This window comes from Canis lupus, chromosome 23 (assembly GCF_048164855.1).
Source record: "Canis lupus baileyi chromosome 23, mCanLup2.hap1, whole genome shotgun sequence".
NCBI lineage: Eukaryota > Metazoa > Chordata > Mammalia > Carnivora > Canidae > Canis > Canis lupus.
Genome location: NC_132860.1, coordinates 23,417,964 through 23,436,314, shown reverse-complemented (window position 1 = coordinate 23,436,314; position 18,351 = coordinate 23,417,964). Strand labels below are relative to the sequence as shown.

General features: G+C 36.7%; 1 protein-coding gene across 1 annotated transcript; it reads left to right on the top strand.

The window, feature by feature from the left end:
* Positions 1–7,660: 7,660 nt before the first annotated feature.
* Positions 7,661–8,608, top strand: LOC140615521 (olfactory receptor 52A1-like). Its single transcript, XM_072795385.1, has one exon. The coding sequence runs from the start codon at positions 7,661–7,663 to the stop codon at positions 8,606–8,608; it is 948 nt and encodes a 315-aa protein (XP_072651486.1).
* The last annotated feature ends 9,743 nt before the right edge of the window (positions 8,609–18,351 follow it).

Sequence of the window (18,351 nt, the reverse complement as noted above, 5' to 3'; positions counted from 1 at the left end):
TTTTAAACCTCTTTTTCTGCACATATTGATAGGAATTTTTCCTTCTGGTTAAATCTCTTATTAAAATATCCAGAGCAAGTTCTTCTTGCCACCTCATATACTACCTACTACAAACCATTCGTTTTCTCTGGACATTTGCAGTCACAATGTAGAACGTTGTATTATCATTTCCTAATGTTTACTAAACTTTCCAAATAATGTCATCCATATTTGTCCTCTCCCTGTGAGGACTATTGTGAGCATTATTATTCCATATTAATCACATCATGTGACTTTCTTTTGTCAAGGAGATGTAAATAGACTTGTGTCACTTGTGAACTAATGATTTAAAATTCATTATTTACTTTCATAGTGTCTTTTTCTCAGTGACAGAACAATAGCAGGGGTTCACAAAGGGGCTCCACTTTTAGCTGAAACCTCAGGTTAAAGTGGCAAAACTGACACATAAGCAAGAATATACTTTTGTTATTATGAGTTCCTGAGGTTTAGGGAATTTATATTATTACAACATTATGTAGTCTGTGTTAATTGATACAGATTATACATTGTTCCCTGTCTCAACCATTTTCCATTTAGGCTAATTACCAAAGGAATAGCCAGACATCTTACTTAAATACAGTTCAGAACATTAATACTCCTCTACTAGAAAACCAACCTAAATTTCTCTCCCTCCCTCCTTCCCTCCGTTCCTCCGTCCCTCCCTCTCTCTTGAACCTAAGTGTTACAATTGTTACAAGGGCATATATTCTCTGTACCACTACGATCTTTCAGAAATTATCTCTCGGGAACAGTTGGGTGGCTCAGTGGTTGAGCATTTACCTTTGACTCAGGTTGTGATCCAGAGTGCCTGGGATCAAGTCCTCCATTAGGCTCCCTGCATGGAGCCTGCTTCTCTCTCTGCCTGTGTCTCTGCCTTTCTTTCTGTATCTCTCATGAGTAAATAAATAAAATCTAAAAAAAAAGAAAAAGAAAAAGAAAAAAAAGAAATTGTCTTTTATAAGCTTATTCTTGCTTACTCCTTTCCAGTTACCTACACTTAGTATGTTCAACTTCAGTGTCTTTGGATTTTCTTTTCCTTGACTGCAACACCATAGCCAATATCCATGAGGCCCTTACTTACCCTATACTGGAACACACTATTGCAACTTACATGTGCTCTAATCCCTGTGTATATTCTTATTTACACATGTGTGTACACCCACATATGATTCAAAAAGAGAGAGATTCAGAAGAGTTGTTCCTACAGTTTTAACCCTCAGCACTAGGAGAACCTAACATATATTTTGAAAATTAATTCACAAATGAAGGAATGGTGAGAGAATTAAAAAGTGAAGCATTTGACAATGTGGGCATAAAATAAACATAATAAATAATTTCAAATTTAGGTGTTATCCATGTAAAAAAATATGAGCATGTTAACTTCTGTGGAGACAAGGAAGTACTTGCTCAGGTTGCTAATATAAACATGCTTGCCTTTAACAAAGTAAGGTAGAATATTTACTAGAAAGGAGACAATATAATGCTGTGATGAAAACAAGAGCAATTGGGAAATGAAAACTTTTATTCTCTGGAGACCTTTTAGTTTCCAAAGAGGTTATTTTCTTCTATAAGAGTTGGATAGATTTGCCTGTTTAAGGAAGGAACAAATAGAGAAGAATTACTTGAAGATACAGAAGAAGATGCAGTTGATGGGGAACTGACCATGAAGTAATTCATAAAGAGAAAATGAAAATTAAGGAAGAAGAAGATATCATGGGGACAAAATAAAGATGATATTTGCAGAACAGAATTTAAAAGGTGAGTAAGAAGGAAAACAAATGCAATAAACTTAAAAGTCAAATTTGTGGAAACTGATTGGCCACAGGTCTGGTAGGGGGAAAATAAGGACATAAAATATATGAAAATATTTTACCCATCTATTTTACTTCTAGTAAATATTGAGTATATTTTTTTCTGAGATATACTGCCATAGATTACTTACACAATCCCAGAAGTCTGATCATATACCCAACAACTGAGACATCAACCTGGTGGTTATAGTTAGGGAGTTGGCTCATACCCAGTCGAACATCTTCTAGAACAATTTTCTTTTTTTACATTTTCCCAGATTGGTTGAGGTATAATTTGCAAATGAAATTGTAAGTACAATGTGATGTACAACATGATGATTTGATATATGTATATGTTGTGAAAGGATTTTGCCCATCAAATTAATACACATCTATCATCTCAGATATACACTTTCTTGTTGTTGTTGTTGAGGACATTGAAATTCTACTCTCTTGGCAAATTTCATTTACACAATATAGTGTTACATGACCTTAGGTATAATAAACACCACATTATCAAACATGCAGCATGGAAGGAAGACAAATCTTAATAAGGGAGGACACTTCACATAGGAATTTTATTTCCCACTTTTAAGAGAAAGAAGGAAGATCTCTCCCTGACGTGGCAACAACACACTCCATTCTCAGCCAATGAGAAACCATCACAACCTCGAACTCTTGTTCTTCTCCAACAACTTTTGTTCAAAACAACCCTCCCCAATTTTCTCCTAAAAAATTAATAATAGCTAACCTTCCCTTTGTCTCTTCAAACTTGTCAATGGTTTACCATAGTTTGCTTGTCCTGAATCAAAGGTCCTCTGCTATTCCTGAATAAATTTATTTTGCTAGTAAGATAATTGGCTATTTTATGTCTAAGGCTGACAGAGTAAAGAAGAGGAAACTGTTTTCAGCTGTAGTAACATTGTATTTATAAAGATAAACATCTTTTCTGTTCCTTTAAGCCACAAGTCTAGCCATAGGCCAGAAAGTGAACTAAATTGCTGTCTTTTGTCTTCAATTTACAAATTTTCCATTTCTTAGATTTTTAAAAAATATTTTACTTATTTATTTGAGAGAATACGGGGTAGGGGCTGAGAGGGAAGCAGACTCTCCACTGAATGCAAAGCCCCACATAGGGCTGGACCCCAGGACCCCAAGTTCAGGACCTCTGCCAAAGGCAATCAACTGAGCCACCCAAGTGCCTCCATTTCTTAGATGTTTTTTTTTCCCTCACATTTCTAATGATCTCAGATTTACCATGATCTGAAAGTGACCTGTAATTTGAGATTTCCTGTTTTCATTACTTGAAAATAACTTTGTGTGCAGCAACAGTGCTTTCTGGCTTTGTGCCTCAGGCAAGGGATAGTTTCTTCTCCAAAACAGAGCTGAGTTTCAGAATGTGATGAGCTCTCCAGGGCCAGGTCTGAAAATTGCCCTGGGATCCCTCAGATTCAAAGGCCGAGAAAAGCAACAGCTAAAGACATATGATAAAAGACACTTAGCTATTAGCACCACAGTTCCAAATCCAAAGTCTGGCAGGAAAAACAAAAACTGTTCCATCCATTGATCTCACATTCTATCAGCTGTTTTTTTTTTTTTTTATTTTTTTTATTTACTTATGATAGGCACACAGTGAGAGAGAGGCAGAGACACAGGCAGAGGGAGAAGCAGGCTCCATGCACTAGGAGCCCGACGTGGGATTCGATCCCGAGTCTCCAGGATCGCGCCCTGGGCCAAAGGCAGGCGCTAAACCGCTGCGCCACCCAGGGATCCCAGCTATCTGTTTCTCAGAGTGAGTTACTCCTCCATGCATTGGGACCTGGGTATGGCTCTGTGTTTCTAATTGCAACAAATTTTAAGACATAAGGAAAGGATAGTGAATTACATCTTGCATCTCTCAGTAACATGCTTTCCCTTTGGCACGTCACTTTATTTTTTCTGACCCAAGTATATTTATCAATAATATGAGGGATGGACTAGATCCAGTCATTTAGAGGTGGAAGAGATGCAAGGATAATAGCATCTTTTTAATCACATGTGAGTGAAATTATGAACTGACATCCCAGTTAATTTGATGCAGGGCAAGGAAAATAAGGTTTTCAGGCTCCTACTCAAATGCTGTCTACAAAGTAGTCCTAACATTGCTTGGTTTGTCAAAAAGACGACAGTTCTGTGTTTTGGAATGGTGTGTGTGTGTGTGTGTGTGTGTGTGTGTGTGTGCAGTTGGAGCCGGAGAACCTATAAGATGTGGGAGAGAAGATCAAAGATAGGACCATCCTATTTATTGCCTTTACTAGTTTTGCTATTTGGGCTTGTAGCCACTGTAATTACAGCTCATATCCCATTCCCTGAAATATAGTTTTCTCTTTATTTGGGGCATCAAAATCTTATATTTTTGTCTCTTCTCTCTTATACTTTACCCTGCCTCCATATAAGGTATCTTTCCTTTGTCACTCCTATTTCACTCAGTGACCAGGAATGAACGTTTTCTGATCTGATTATTATAGAAAAACATACGCATATGCATATCTTGCATAAGATATACGTCTCTGGTCTTAGAGGCTATTAGAGACTGGCTTTCCTACTCATGTGTTTTTCAATGACCTAATAAGACTTTAAAGCAGGCCATGATTATTCCTCAGTGAAGTGGGCAAATCAATTTAAATCAGTGAGATGTATGGGTCCACCAAAGTCTGCACCTGATTGCAAAGTTATTTTTCTTTTGTAACAGTGGTCATCTCATCTGCTTCCATAAATGTCCAGTCTTGTGGATCCAATTGGGGAAGGTCATTCCACTCCAGAAAATTCAACATCTCATGAATTTTTAATCAATTCTTTCTTCAGGAAATTTTCGCATTTCTCTATTTTTGTTTTACATTTTGTTTTGTCTTTTTCAAGAAGACAGTGATGTGTCTGACTTTAAAGAAGTTCTCTATAGGTTCTGAAAGGCACTAACTACCAAACATTGAGTGACTACTTTCTTCCATACTTGGTGTTGAGTTTTTCACATATAAAGTAACACAGTCCTCCCAATAATTCAGTGAGTTAACTGCTATTATTACTCCCATTTATAGTCGAGTAAACTTAAGGAACTGGGGTGAGATTCCATGTAAGGTTAGTTCTTGAGCCAGCAATAGATGATATGTCATATTTCTAAATTCCTATCCAATGATTTTACATAGTTTTTTAAAAAATCTTTTTGTGAGGTTATCAGTCTGAAGCAGTGACAAAAAGAAACGGAGGAGAGCTAAGGAAAACAGAGGTAATCATATCAATAGGTCCTACAGACAGGAGACACAGATACCTTACATGGCCACACAGAAAATCACCAGGGTGATCAGGAAGCAGAGGAGAGCAGAAGGTGGGGAGGGTGGGGCAGAGCCTTTAGGTGCTTATGCTGTGGCCTTTATTGGGATCTCCATAGGAAAGGAAGTCAGGGAGGTATGAATAGTTTAGAATTGGCTACTTTGAAAAATTCTGGTGGATCTTCAGGTAGAAGTATAGGTCTAGTTTCCTGGTATTTAGCCCCATGATGATTAAGGCATAGGAATGTTGCTTTCAGGTATAAAAGGGCCAGAGAAAAGAGGTGAGGACTGCTTAGTTTGTCTATCAGAGGCATGCTCTTGACTGGGCCCTTTGTTATCTTTCAGAATTAACTGGCCCACCCTGAGAGGGGTGGGTATCCCCTGGCTAGAAGGGTTTTGTAAAATGCCAAAGCATCATTATACGCAAAAATTTACCTATATATAGTAATATATATAAAGCACTATATATAATATATATTGTACTATATACATTTTACTTTATTTTATTTAAAGATTTTATTTATATATTCATGAGACACACAGCGAGAGAGGCAGAGACATAGGCAGAGGGAGAAGCAGGCTCCCTGCGGGGAGCCTGAGGTGGGATTCCATCCCAGGACCCTGGGATCATGACCTGAACCAAAGGCAGACACTCAACCACTGAGCCACCCAAATGCCTCAAATTTTATTTTTACTATATATATATTATATATTTGGACATCCATATATTTATATAAAATATATATGATATACAAATGTATATATACATTTATCCTTACATTGTCAGACACTTATAAATATATCTAGGACATATTATCTTTTACAGTTCCTTTAGAGTCTGCCTTTATCTTCCCATGCCACCTTAATAAGATATATTCATGTTTATCAGCAATCATTTCTAGGGAATCCACTTGCTCACCTAATCTTATTTATTTAGGCATTATAGGGAATTTCTTTTCATAAAATTTCTAATTATTTTAATATACAGCTCTTTATTCCCTTGGTCATAGTCCATTGATATATGTAGCTACAGATCATATAACTATCTCCTACTCTCAATCAACTAGTATTCTAGATTTTACTGCATTAGGGACTTCCTACTTATATCCATATACATATTCCTACTGACTATGAACCAGCCTATTTTTTTCTATAATTTTACAGCAGTAATCCTTCCAGCTTCCCTTCAAAGAAAAATACATAAAATCCTAGTCAGAGTGATATTCCCTATTTGACAATTTGGCTATGACAAAATCATAAGGAAAACAAAATGAAACTTTGTGATGACTTTAAACTCGAATGGTTAATGAAAAAGTAAAAAAAAAAAAGGTACATAAAGTTATCTCAGAGTTTACTGAATAAATTTATAAAGAGAGAGAGCAGGTAAATTATAAAATTTCAGAAGTTTGGGGTGAGAGTGAGGTGGGATACTGTAATCAAAAGTAGAAAATTATTTTATTGGTCAACTGACACCAGTATAATGAATGAAAGCACCTTGGTTTAGGTCAAGCTCCATTATGGACAGTATAGTGGCTCATTGACTTTTTGCATCTGAAACACATTAATGTCATCAAAACATTTAAAACATTAAAACATTGAAACATTTAAGCTACACTGGTTTTCCAATACATCTGTATTTGTATGTTACCATCCTATTCTAATTTATGGTACTTCTTTATTCAATTGACTTCCTTTCAGTCTTCTCAACTTTCTGTCTCCTCTAAGATCTGTGAGTAGTTACATCACCATCTATCTCATCCTGCTTACATATCCACTTTGAAAGCTAACTATCCAGAATTATCCCAGGAAGTCAAATATGCTCTGCCTCTACTGATATATATATATGCTACCAAAGCGAGCACTCTGCCTCTACTGATAAAAGAACAGCTCCCCCACTTCAGTTCCAAGAACTGGATAATGGGTCTGTACATAATCAACTCAATCAACATTTGCCGAGAGAACAAATCCCTTCACTCCCCCATCTGAGAATAACTTTCTAAGATTTGTAGGGAGGTATTTTACTCCCTAAACCAGAGAAAATGAGAAGACTGGGAAGGGCTGCCACTTTCTGGAGATTCTGAGCTTTAACAAAATGGACAGGGCTACAGGATTGAGAATGGATTATATGACTTCAAGTGCCCCAAAGGATTTCATCTAATCTGAAATGTTCCTGGAATTTGGAGATGGATATAGACAAAAACGTTGATGCTGTCATCTGTAGCACCATCTGAGGACACTTCAGAATGTAGCAAGATCAATGCTTTTAGAATCATAAATTCCATTTCTACAATTTTCTCATGCACAATTACTCACATTGGCTCTGGGAAAAGATATTCAAAATAGGAAATATCCTATTTAATACTGACTTAAGTTGATTACCAAAGATTCAAAGTCATGTGACCACATTTTCATCCATGTTTTACATGTTATAGAAGAAGTGATAAAAATTTCCTTGTTCCCTTTCATCTATAATTTTTCTCTGAATTGATATCAGAATCAGTGGTGAGGAAAGGATTTATTGACCTGATGGGATCTATAAACATGTCATATTTGAACCCAAAGACAGTGACCCTGATTGGGATCCCTGGACTAGAGCATGTGCAGTTTTGGATTGGATTTCCTTTCCTTGGAGTGTGCCTGGTGGCTCTGCTGGGGAACATCTTCTTGTTAATCATCATCCCTATAGAACGTCGTCTTCACCAACCCATGTACATCTTCCTGGCAGTTTTGGCAGCCACTGACCTAGGCCTCTGTGTAGCCATTGCTCCCAAGATGTTGGCCATCTTCTGGTTTGGCTCTTACTCCATGGCTTTTGATGCTTGCCTCACCCAGCTCTTCTTCATCCATGCCTTGCAGGGCATGGAATCTGGTATCCTGTTGGCCATGGCCTTTGACCGCTATGTTGCCATCTGTGATCCCTTGAGACACACATCCATTCTTACACCTCTCTTTCTAGTTCAAATGGTACTGATGGTGGCCATCCGGGCAACGGTGCTAGTTGGAATTTTACCCATTCTACTTAAACGCTTGCAACTTTTCCATTCTGTGGTTATTGTTCATTCCTACTGTGAACACATGGCTGTGGTCAAGCTGGTTGCAGAAGATGTCCATATTAACAAATCATATGGGCTCTTTGTAGCCTTTGCAATCCTAGGTTTTGATATGATCTTTGTCTTCATCTCCTACATTTTGATTTTTCAGGCTGTTTTTCGTCTTCCCCAGAAAGAGGCAAGACTCAAAGCATTCAATACTTGTACTGCCCATATTGCTGTCTTCCTGGAGTTTTATATCCTTGCCTTTTTTTCCTTCTTCAGCCACCGTTTTGGACATGTATCACCCTATGTTCATATTCTCTTGTCTACCATCTATCTGCTTGTGCCGCCTGCCCTTAACCCCATTATCTATGGTGTGAAGACCAAGGAGATCCGCATGCGGGTTGCTCAGATTTGTATTCTGAGGTCTGACAATGAGTAGTGATCCAAAAGTTCTATGACACAGGAAAAATGTGTATTTACCCATTTAAGATGCAAACTCCTTGTACTATGTCTATGCTGGTGAAACTTTTACCTAATAAGGATCTCTTCTAAAGAATTTATATTCTTTTTTTTTTAAGAATTTATATTCTCCAAAGAACTCAAAATGTGAGAAAAACTTGAATGAAAAGTATAAACATATCTCATAAATTCCTATCATCTCTCCCATTTCTCTCTTTTATATTTTCTTATTGTCTTCCTTCCTTTCATCATTCTTTCTTGTTTTTTTGTAATCCTTCCTTGTTTACAGATCTCTTATATCTTTCTGTAATATGAAGAGGTAGTTTATCTTTTGATGTGTAACAGTGACAAAGACATATTCCATGATGTCAAAAAGCTCACAAAAAAAAAGCTCACAATATAGTGATGATATAAAAATACTGAGTAAATATAATTTAATGTTATTTAAGCCATGGTAATACAATAGAAAAAGATTTATTTTCACTTGTGAAAAGCAACTAATTTAGATTTTAGAAAAAAAAATCAGGGAAGACCTTGTATAAGAAGTTATGGAAAATGTGAGGTTTGAATAATGCATTTTACTTAAAATGATGAAATGTTATTAACCAAGATTTCAAGTTTTTAAAACACTACCATTAGAACTCATATAGGTGTAGAGAAGTATATGCAGGTGTGTGTGAATCTAATCTCCTTAAGCAATGGATTCAGGAAAAAGCAGGCTCATCTGTGCCTTCATCAGTGATCAAAATATACAAATCATTCTGAAGTAGGGAATACTATATCAACATATCAATATCTGATACATGGTTTTATTTATTTGCATAAATGTAGTCCTTTTATTGGGTAAATAAATAATTCCACTCTCAGAGTTACCACTGATTAGCTAGCATTGCTAGTGATGGCCTTGGAAGGAGTTCATTTTCTGTATAGTGTGGCAACTCATTATGAACTTTTTTTTCCCCAAAAAGGTCATTAGGAGATACTTTGGAAAGTTTTGAAGCATAACCCATCAATTTGAGCAAGTTCTCTAATGAGGACATAAAACAGCTTCTTGCATCCCATTCTTATCCTTACCTTTCAAAAGGTCTGACAAGCTAGCATAGAAAATCCATAGGCTTTAAGTTTAGCCAAATCTATTCACCTTTCGATGGACACTGAGAGAAGATGTGGTATATATATACAATGGAATATTACTCAGCCATTAGAAATGACAAATACCCACTATTTGCTTCTACGTGGAGGGACCTAGAGGGTATTATGCTGAGTGAAGTAAGTTGATCAGAAAAGGACAAATATTTTAATGGTCTCATTCATTTGGGGAATAAAAAATTTAGTGAAAGGGAATAAAGGGAAAGGAGAGAAAATGAGTGAAAATATCAGTGAGGGTGACAAAATATGAGAGACACCTAACTCTGGGAAATGAACAAGGGATAGAGGAAGGGGAAGTGGGTGGGGGGTTGGGGTGACTGGGTGATGGGCACTGAGGGGGGCACTTGGTGGGATGAGCACTGGGTGTTATGCTATATGTTGGCAAATTAAACTCCAATAAAAATTTTTAAAAAAATGTTTAGCCAAATCTCCTTTAGTTCCTTCTTCATATCATGAACTACCAACAAAACTACCTTTTTGTTCAATGTCTTTTTGTCTTGAGAGCATATGGACCATCATTATTACCACGTGGGCACCAATAATCTTAATTCAGTCCGTTTCTCTATTTACCACAGTGTTTTAACCCCCTCCTCTTGATGTTCCAGCTAATGACTTATAATATTACTTACAGTACGAAGAGAAGATTAAAGTTTACCCTATGATCATCTCAATTTTTAAACAGGTGAATATGATATAAGAGGTCCTATCAGGGGTTCCCCCAAAAGCAAACCAAAGCAATAATATTAGTGTATGTGGTATATTTGGGAATTGATTCAAGAAAAAATTTTGTAAGGGACTGAGCAAGAAACATAGTGAAGGGAAGAAAGCCAATAATGTGTGCATGGCTAAACAATTACTGCTATGGACTACAGAGCTCTTTCCTGTTGGAGGTACTTAGAAAAAGGTAAGGATCACACCTCAAAACTGTCCCATTGAGGGGCTAGAAACAGTGTATTTATCTAGCAATCTCCATCTCTTATTAGATGGTAACTCCTGAAATATCACCTTCTGACATTTCTCACATGTAGCACTCATGGACAGAGCATGCTCTCAGGTCTCAGACAGAATCATGGGAATCAACTGGATGAACAGAGACTATTTATAGGCGATTTATGGGACAGGTTAGAGTATGTGTGTAGTCTTTTTAAATGTAGCCAAAAAAAGTTTTCTTGGATAAGCATGCAAAAAAATAAATAAAGCACAGAAGACATTCTAAGTTCTAAGTCCCCTCATGATGTCAGAGAGGTAGGCAGGGAATGGAACACTGATGGATGCTGCATGGACTATAGTCCAGAGAAAGAATCCCTATGAAATAGACTTATGGGAGAATTAATACATTGGCATCAAGTACCAGGCAGTCTCATATTCATGACAAGGATTCTAATTGAAGTATCAACTGTTTAGAAGAGCAACTGGAAACACCAGCTTTCCAATACATGGAGAATTTCCCCATTATCTGATTCAGTGAGAAATTGAGTTTGGTTAATATAGCCTTTTCTACTAGGAGGGAGGGGGCATCCTTAGTTTCCTAGGCAGACAACATAGTGCTCACTGGATGATTTTTATTTTTATTTTTTTTTATAATGCTTGTCTTCACCATAAATACTGATACATATTGCATTAAATTCTTATCCTATAGTAATTTTGTGATTCTTGTATACCTTTTATGGGACTAGAATTCCATCTACAGCCTTTTAAAAGAAAAAATATACAAAAGATAGACCAAAAGAGTAAGATTGCCAAATAAGGTAAAGTAGCTGTCTTCAAACAAAAGTATGCAATATAAGACTGAAGGAAACTTTCAATCCTCCTCCCCCTCTCTGATCAAGACCCAAAATGGGTATAAGAGCTATTTATCATTTCTCCAATTATTGGTTCATTCACTTTGCTTTAACTCAGTATCTATATTGTGCACATAGTATGAAAGGCTCTGAAAGACTAAAATAATGTTCATGCAGTCTCTGCCAACAAGAAATTCTCTTAAGGAAAATAGTATGATAAAAAGATTAAAAACATGTATATTGTGATAGGACAGATCTAGGCTTAACTTCTGACTCAACTATTAACTGTGTGTTACAAAAAGAAAACTAAAATATTTAAAGTGAGCATCGTTTTCCTCATCTTTATAATTGGGACAATAACAATTGCCTAAAAGGACTATTGTATGAACATAGCAATTTAAGATGTGTTTTAAGTATAGCACATAATGATAAGGTGCTTAAAAAATAGTTATTATCATTATTAAAATTGTTAACAATACTAATGAGGCAGGCATTAAAAATGCAATATAAAATGCAATAGGGACCCCTGGGTAGCTCAGAGGTTTGGCGCCTGCCTCTGACCCATGGCATGATCCTGGAGACCCAGGATCGAGTCCTGCGTTGGGCTCCTGCATGGAGCCTGCTTCTCCCTCTGCCTGTGTCTCTGTGTCTCTCCTGAATAAATAAAATCTTAAAAAAATAATAAAATAAAATACTATAGAGTAATTTCTACAATAGCTGTGTGAAAAAAGAAAAATTAGAGGGAGGGCAGCCCAGGTGGCTCAGCAGTTTGGCACCTGCCTTCAGCCCAGGGTGTGATCCTGGACACCTGGGATCGAGTCCCACATCGGGCTCCCTGCATGGAGCCTGCTTCTCCCTCTGCCTGTGTCTCTGCTTCTCTCTTTCTCTGTGTCTCCCATGAATAAATAAATAAAATCTTTAAAAAAAATTAGAGGGAATAGGGAAGCACTGTGTATTTTTTGTTGCTTTCATTGAAAAATTTTAATGTTTTAAAGAAAATCTTGCTATATTAAAATCTGGAGGCACCTGAGTGGCTCAGTGGTCGAGCGTCTGCCTTCGCTCAGGTAGTGATCCCAGGGTCCTGGGATCGATTCCCACATCAGGCTCCCCACTGAGCCTGTTTCTCCCTCTGCCTGTCTCTGCCTCTCTATGTGTTTCTCATGAATAAATAAAATCTTAAAAAAATTATATTCCTTTTCTAGTCTTGATATATAGCTTCTTGTTCTTAATTAAAATAAGAATACTATTTTTAAAGAATACTTAAAGTAATGCAAATTTGTTTATTTTTTATTATTTAAAAACATTTTAAGGAAACAATCAACAAAACTAAAAGGCAACCCATGAAATAGAAGAAGACATTTGCAAAGAACATATCTGATAGAGGGTTAGTATCCAAAATCTATAAAGAACTTGCCAAACTCAACACCCAAAAAACAAATAACTCAGTTAAGAAATGGGCAGAAGACATGAATGGAAACATTTTCAAAGAAAACATACAAATGGCTAAGAGACATGTGAAAAGATGCTCAATATCACTCATCATTAGGGAAATACAAATCAAAACCACCTCACACCTGTCAGAATGGCTACAATTAACAACATAAGGAACAGATGTTGGTAAGGATCCAGAGAGAGGGGAACCTTCTTGCACTGTTGGTTAGAATGTGAACTGGTGTAACAACTCTGGAAAACAGATTGGAGGTTCCTCAAGAAGTTAAAAAATAGACCTTATGATCCAGCAATTGTACTACTAGGTTTTTACCCAATGGATATAAAAATATAGATTCAAAGAGGTACATAGGAGTAGAGATATCTCTTTGATATTCTGTTTTCATTGCCTTTGGTTATATATCCTGAAGTATGATTACTGGATTATATGGTAGTTCTCTTTAATTTTTTGAGGAATCTCCATACTGTTTTCTATGGTGGCTATATCAATTTACATTCCCACCGACAGTCCATGTTTCATTTTTATTCTCTTATTGTTTTTTAGATTTATTTATTTATTTTAGAGAGAGACAGAAAGAATGAGAGGGAGGCACAGAGGGAGAAGCAGATAGAGAATCCCATGCAGACTCCCCACTAAGTGCAGAGCCCAACACATGGCTCAATCCCACCTGAAATCATGACTTGAGGTGAAATCAAGAGCCAGACACTTAACTGACTGAGCCACTCAGGCACCCTGCCCCACCCCCCCACCATGTTTTCATTTAAAAATAACAAAAGTTGCATCATATTATACATATTTTGGTAAAAACATGTCTTTTTTCTCTCTAGTTGATTTCAAACTGCTTGAGAATCAAACTTTATTTGTCCCAGATGTTTGAGGATTAATACAATATTATTCTAGGTTGATGACATCAGTCAGATAAAGGTGCTTTACATGCTAGTTGTACTTTGTACAAGGGAAATCATAGCTAAATGATAATGCAGGTAAGAAGGTTGTAGGGATAGCCCAGATAAAAGGCTTTGAAATATTGCATGTCTGAGATACATTCAGAGCTTATTAGATATGACCTTGGACATGTTGTTTTAAGCTGTATGCTTTAATTTCCTCATCTGATGAAAAAAATAATACAAATCTTGCAATCATGATAGGACAGCTAAATGGCATAACTTAGTCTTGTCCCTTAATGGTACTAAAAAGTACAAATGTTATTTCTTCCCTTTGAGGTGGAAAACTTTGTGTAACGTGCAAGCTAAACAAACTAAATAAACTGGAATTGAAAGTGATTAATGTTACTAAAGAACTTAGAATTCTTAACATTATGAAAGCAGAATTTGAAGGCTCTGGCAACTGTCTATTCAATTAATAAAAGAATCTGCTGGACAAAGTTTATATTTCTTTTGTGGCCACCAGAATTTATCTATTTCAGGAGTGGATGATAAAAAGAGGTAAATTTTAGGTCTCCATTGCTACAAACACCATGGAAACACACAACCAGAGTGTGAATTATGTAAATAATGTAAATTGTGCCACATAGTGCCATTGTGTGAGGGAAAAAAATCTATCAACGGAGATTTTCAAATAGCAAGTGAATAATCCTCTATAAGAATGGACATTGTTCATGTGGTAGATGGAATTGGAAGAAAATCACAGCAGCTCTAAGAGCCACTGGATGAGTTGAGTCAGAGCTACAAGGAATGATGATTATTTGCACTGGGAATGAATGGTTGTTGGGATATTTAATTAGTGAGAATATCTGAGTACTTCTTTCTTCTATATGACTTTACATTCTGTATCTATATTCAATCCAACTTTTTTTTCTGGAATAGAACCTAAAGTCGATTGTAAACCTTTTCACAGTGGAGCAGGGAGAGAAGCTAACCTCTTGAGTTATGGGAAGAAGACTGCTGTAGGGCAGAGTAAGGCATGCTGTCTCAGAAAGAGATGTGTATTGCTGTGTGCTGGCTTTCATGAATCCCTATAAATTTCTGTATACATAAGCCAAAGTGTTTTGGCTACCATGGAATATCTAGAGAATAAAACTAATTCACAAAATTGAGGATAGACTAACTAGGTATATGAAAGTTAACATGGGAAGCACTGGAAAATAGTTATGAATGAGAAATGATAGAAATGTTTGGGAACATAATATAGAACTTTTGAGAGGAAGTAGAAACTGAAGAAACATTTATGATGGAAATGAAAGAAAGTTGAGTATAGTAAATTCTATTTTCCAAGAATGGCTAATAACTGTATCTTCTATTTCACACATTTTTCTACTATATGATTTTGCCATTCGTCAGTCAAGAATGGACTCTTCCTAAAACCTTTGAATATGTTTGAGACCCTTCAACAGCCATGAGCACAATAGAAGTCAAACTGTGTCAGGTCTTGGCAGAGTCCTTAACTGATATCACAACTTTTCCTATTTTTATGATGTGTAAGAACCCCCTGAGTTCTAATCTGATGGAATAGGATTCAGTGTGGAGGTAGACTGAGGTGCATAACATCTGAGCAAAGAAGAAGGCTTGAATATCTAGTCCTAGATTCCTATCTGCAATTGCTTGAGGGTACCAAGTGAAAACTACACAGCTGAGTCCAGGCAATCAACAGAAATTTGAGGAAAAAATCATAAAATATTATTTAAAGCCACTGAGTGTTAGAGTATCATATTATAAAACACTAGCTAAAATATAAGAAAAAAATGGCATTAAAAGTTGGATTCTGCAGTAATAAAAACCCAAAACGTGAAGCACTGGCTCTGAGTGCATGGACAGAAGCTTGAAGGTACTCGTAATACTGTTAATGAAGGCTTTATTTATTTATTATGTATTTATTTATTTTTAGATTTTGTTTATTTATTCATGAGAGATACAGAGAGAGAGGCAGAGGCATAGGCAGAGGGAGCAGCAGGCTCCCTGTGGAGACCCCAGTGTAGAATTAGATCCCAGGACCCTGAGATCATGCCCTGAGCCAAAGGCAGATGCTCAACCACTGAGCCACCCAGGCGTCTCTAGTAACAGCTTTAAATAGAATGACAGAGTTGTTACTGTGTACCAGAGAAGAGAGGGTTTTTGCTTTGTGATGGTGGAACAACTGACAAAACTGTCACTTTTGTTAAGGTAGAAAATTAAAAAAATATACATAATGAATTGATGGGTTTCATGAAGGAGCTTTCAGCTAATGTTGAAAGTGCCACCTGTAGTAAAATATGTATAGAGAAAAAGGAGTTAAATAAGGGTCTGACTTTCAAATAGTACTTATAAAAACCATAAAAGCTTTGGATATTTATGATCTTGAACACAAAATTTTTTCTCATTCATGTTTTCTCTATACATTATATACTCCTAAAGTAAGAGCTAGCTTCTCAATAACAGTGTGCAGTTTTAAAATCCTTTATTAGTCAGAAGAACTGCCTGGTTAGACTGAAAAGAACAAAGACAGCTCAAAATGAAAAGTACCATTGGAGTCCCCAACCTATAGGCTTAGAAAGATAAATGAAAACTTGGCCTACTTCTTTTAGAAAATGAATGATTATGCAGAGTACAGACCTTAGGTTTCTGAAAGTAAATCCAAGAACCACAAAGAAATGGAATTATCCACATGGAGCAGGAAAATGCCTTAATCAAGAAGCTGGGAACATGTACTTAGATTTCAGTATGTCTGGCAGGCCGGGTGGCTCAGCAGTTTAGTGCTGCCTTCAACCCAGGGTGTGATCCTGTAGACCTGGGATCAAGTCCCATGTCGGGGTCCCTGCATGGAGACTGCTTCTCCCTCTGCCTGTGTCTCTGCCTCTCTCTGTCCCTTTGTCTCTCATGAATAAATAAATAAATAATCTACAAAAAAAAAAAAAGAAAGAAAAAAGAAAAAGATTTCAGTGTGCCATGGACCAGCAACTACCATGCTCCATATTTCTTCCTCTTTTGGAATGGGAATGGTTTTGCAGTTATCCTATTACTGTATTAACATTATACACTGGCAGTGTAGGAGGCAGAAGACTTATCTCTTTAGTTAATAGGTGTTCAGAGAAGGAGGAACCATACTCAACTATATCTAAGGAACCAGGTCTATGAAGCCTCACCTATAACTGGATATGATTTACATGATGAAATTCTGGATAGATATCAAAACAAGATGAGACCTGGAAGTTTGGAGGAGGTGTTAAGTATATGTTGCAAATGAAAGGAATGTGAACTATTGTAACTAGAGAGGAAACTGTACCATACTGGACCTGTCAAAGATGGCTATAATAGTATTTTCTAAACTCCCTGTTCCTCTGCAATATAATCATGAGGAGTAAGTCTACTTTCCAACCCCTTGACTTGGTCAAATCCTTTGACTGTTTCAAGCAATAAAATACTACAAAAATGATGTTGTGTAAGACTTGGGTATAGAACATACCTGGCCTTGCAACTTCTGCTTTTTACCTCCTGAAGCCCTGAAACACCAGGTAAAAATAGCAGGCTAATTTTATGGAGAGCCCAGGAGGAAGAGCATGGTGGTACCAGCCTTGTCAGTGAAGCCATATTGGATGTCCATCCACTGAGGTGAAAGAACATGCTCTAAATAATATTCAGAACTAGAGTCAAAGAGATTTGACTATGAAAGGATCCTCAATGAAGAAGAATCCTGGCCAGGCAAACGAAATGCTTTTTTCCTTCCTCCCTCCTTTTCTCCTACCCTTCCATTCTTAATCATTATCCACTTCCTGCCCCTTTTCTCTACCTTCTTTCTTTTCCTCCTTTCAACGTCCCTTCCTTTATTTAATTTTTAGTCATGGGCTGAATGCATACATCTATGCATTATTTTATGATCTTGTTGCTTCATCAAAGACAGTTTTTGAAATAAGACTTAATTTATTAGATAGATATTTATTAAACTAACATGGAAATTCTAGATACTATGGAAACAAGTTTAGAGAAAAACATTCCTTTCAGTATAGAAAAAGATTACTAAAGAGGCAATTATCATATTCAGTGATATGTGTTATGATTGAGAAAGGATGGAGTAACATTGACAGCCACTGAAAATGAGCCCAATATAAAGTGGAGGAAAAGAGTAGAGAGGTGAGGAAAAGCTCACAGAGAAAGTACTGCATAAGGTAAGTCCCAAAAGTTGATAAAGAGCATGTGGTAGTGAGAGGTAGTCATTCTGAGAGGAGTCATTAATTTGCTTGAGCAAACTTAGGTTTTTGAAAACTGGTGCAGGCAATTGTGAGGTGAGTAATAGTGTGAGAGTAATAGTGATTTTACATTTTTTTAAATATTTTATTTATTTATTCATGAGTCACAGAGAAAGAGAGGCAGAGACACAAGCAGAGGGAGAAGCAGGCTCTATGCAGGGAGC